At 45.1% G+C, this 2,747-nt stretch overlaps 1 protein-coding gene across 1 annotated transcript; it reads left to right on the top strand.

Moving 5' to 3' along the window:
• The first annotated feature begins 846 nt into the window (after positions 1-846).
• On the top strand, positions 847-2,369 carry LOC125531137 (40S ribosomal protein S23). The gene is made up of 4 exons (XM_048695544.1): positions 847-999; positions 1,616-1,771; positions 1,857-1,983; positions 2,068-2,369. Exons 1-4 carry the CDS (start codon positions 995-997, stop codon positions 2,206-2,208), a joined length of 429 nt encoding a protein of 142 aa, XP_048551501.1. The 5' UTR covers positions 847-994; the 3' UTR covers positions 2,209-2,369.
• The last annotated feature ends 378 nt before the right edge of the window (positions 2,370-2,747 follow it).

Genomic DNA, 2,747 nt, shown 5'->3' with positions numbered 1-2,747 from the left:
AGTCTTCGTGTTTTCACTTCATTGCTTACTTGGCTATGGCTTGTCTAGTGTAGTCTACCTTCCGCTGCATATCAATAGGTTCATTTTTATCGTTTATCTCCAAAGCCCCTGTGTTTTGGAGACTTTCACAAAAATCGCCTATTCACCCCCCTCTAGTCGACAACTAGCACTTTCAACCGCATTAGAGCTTTTCTTCAGACCTATAAGGAGATTGAAAATGCACACACTCACTTTCAGCTTCAGGAGGATCTCATTAAGCACCATTGACAAAGGGCTGGACAGTAATAAACTCATTTTTCTATTCATTTGTATTTGTATTCGGGACAAGTTTTGTATTGCATTATTTAATTTGCTTCGGAGATTTGAATAATTATGTGTGATGTGGATAATTATTGTATTGTGTTGGTATTGAATAATTATTTAGTTTGCTTCCGTGATTTGAAATATTATTTTGTAGTGTGGATGTTTGTTTTATTTTTGTGTTGTGGTATTGATATATCGGACTAGCGGGATGCGGGATGCAGCGGTGCAAGAGCAGACCCTGTAAAGCCGACCCATAAAATGGTATATTCCGCAAATATCTTTTATACAAGTCTATTTAGGGATCTGTCTCTGCGACCGTCCGCGCCGGCCCGTAAAGCCGTTTTTTCACGAACTGTAAACACGTTTTGCGAGCCGGCAGGATGCGGTGTGTGCTAGAGATGCTCTAAACATCAAGAGGGTTTCCACATGTCCACGTGGCAGACCAGGTCCAGCGTCCGTATCCCTCGCCTCTTCCGCATCAGAACCGTAGCTGCATCGACCATCACGAATCTCAAAGCATCGAGCCCACAAGAAAACCCTAAGCCACCAAAGCGGGCACATATAAATAGCTCCGCCTCCTCGGCCTCATCCCTCACCTCTATTGCCGCCGCCGCCGCTCCCAGCTCGCGCTCCCTCGCCCAGCCGCCGCCGCCGCCTCCTCGTCGGAGTTCTTCCCACCCCTTTCGCCAACATGGGGTAAGCTCGCCGTCACATACTTCCGGTTGATTTTCCATGGTTGCTTCTTGGCTAGGATTAGCGATCTGGAATGGATAGTCGTCTGCCTTCTGTACCGCGTGATTTAGGGGCATGGCGTGAGCTTTTGGTTAGATTAGACCGGGCAGATTGTCACTGCGCGTCGAGCTTATGGACGGTCAAGTGCTGATCAGATTATACAACGTCAGCACTAAACATATTCATAAGCGATATTAATTCGTTGCTGCCGTGTAGTCATATTTTCTTGGCCCAAAACTTGGATCTGGGAGGTTATGCTGGTAGCATACACTTCGATAAGAAATCATCCTGATTTGGTAGTAAATCTGTTTCTTTTAACCATGTTTTTTGAGTAATTACTTCCAACATGTACTAGGAGATTTTGTTCTACTACTCCTAAATGATATGAAAGTCTGCATAACTAAGCATTTTAGACTGTTTCTCTTTGAATCGTTAGCGACCGTACACTTGCGCTGTAGGGTGGTCCTTATTTTCTAGATATAGCCTTCTGATTTTAAATGAATCCAATGTCCGACTGTTGTGATGCAGACCAGGAGTCTGTTGCTTTTGCTGTGTTAACCGTGAATTATTTGCATTGCAGTAAGACACGTGGTATGGGAGCTGGGCGCAAGCTCAAGACCCACCGCAGGAACCAGAGGTGGGCTGACAAGGCATACAAGAAGAGCCACTTGGGTAACGAGTGGAAGAAACCCTTCGCCGGGTCATCTCATGCCAAGGGCATTGTTTTGGAGAAGATGTATGTTGAAATGGGCAATATGTTTTTCTTCTCACCCTTGTTTTTATGGGGTGAAGCTAATATATGATGACTATTGCTATTGCAGTGGTATTGAGGCCAAGCAGCCTAACTCTGCCATCCGTAAGTGTGCTCGTGTGCAGCTTGTGAAGAACGGAAAGAAGATCGCTGCCTTCGTTCCCAATGATGGTTGCCTGAACTTCATCGAGGAGAATGTATGTTCTCCATCTTGGTACTTTTCACACGTATGTTCTTCTTCCTGCTGTAGGTATTAAGTTTGTCTTTCACCTGTTGTCCAGGACGAGGTGCTGATTGCTGGATTCGGTCGTAAGGGACATGCTGTGGGAGATATTCCCGGTGTTCGGTTCAAGGTCGTTAAGGTGTCTGGTGTGTCTCTGCTTGCCCTCTTCAAGGAAAAGAAGGAGAAGCCCAGGTCTTAGATTGCCGTTGCATGGAATAGACAGTATGTCGGGCCTTTAGATGTTGAAGGAGGATGGTTCCTTTGTGTTTACAGCACTTTTAAGTTGATAACTTATGATCGTGTTGGTGAAAACTTTGCCTTGTCACATTTTGCTCCTGTTAAGGGAAAGTGCTACTGTTATGAGTTTTGTTCCCCAGTTTGAGATGAATATGGTTCCCTTATCCTAAAATTGCCTTGGGAGTTGGTGATGTATGTAGAATATGGTGGTGTTTCAGCTTTAGGAAGCAGGTTCGAAGCTGAATCTGAAGCAAACAGTTATTTTGAATCAGCTCTGAATAATCAGCCAAAATCTGATTTGGGTTTGCCATGTCAGCACGGTGAATCCGCAGCTGATTCTGTCGAAGCTGAAGCCCAAACAAACAATCCCATGCACCAAATCTAATCTGGGGAAAGTGGCTGTGTATTTCGCTGTGTTTGATCTGTGCTCTCGTGTAGGTGGCTTGTGTCCCTGATGAAAATTTATATTCTGCTCGTTGCGGCATTTGCTACTGGAGCCAG

The sequence above is a fragment of the Triticum urartu genome, unplaced genomic scaffold (genome assembly GCF_003073215.2).
Source record: "Triticum urartu cultivar G1812 unplaced genomic scaffold, Tu2.1 TuUngrouped_contig_6833, whole genome shotgun sequence".
Taxonomy (NCBI): Eukaryota; Viridiplantae; Streptophyta; class Magnoliopsida; order Poales; family Poaceae; genus Triticum; species Triticum urartu.
This window is presented reverse-complemented; position numbering and strand designations above follow the sequence as displayed.

What these genes read in the sequence shown, in the direction of transcription:
- LOC125531137 (XM_048695544.1), top strand. An exon ending in GGCATTGTTTTGGAGAAGAT is followed by an intron (nt 1,772 to 1,856) that starts GTATGTTGAAAT and finishes TTGCTATTGCAG; the next exon opens with TGGTATTGAGGCCAAGCAGC. An exon ending in TGAACTTCATCGAGGAGAAT is followed by an intron (nt 1,984 to 2,067) that starts GTATGTTCTCCA and finishes CCTGTTGTCCAG; the next exon opens with GACGAGGTGCTGATTGCTGG.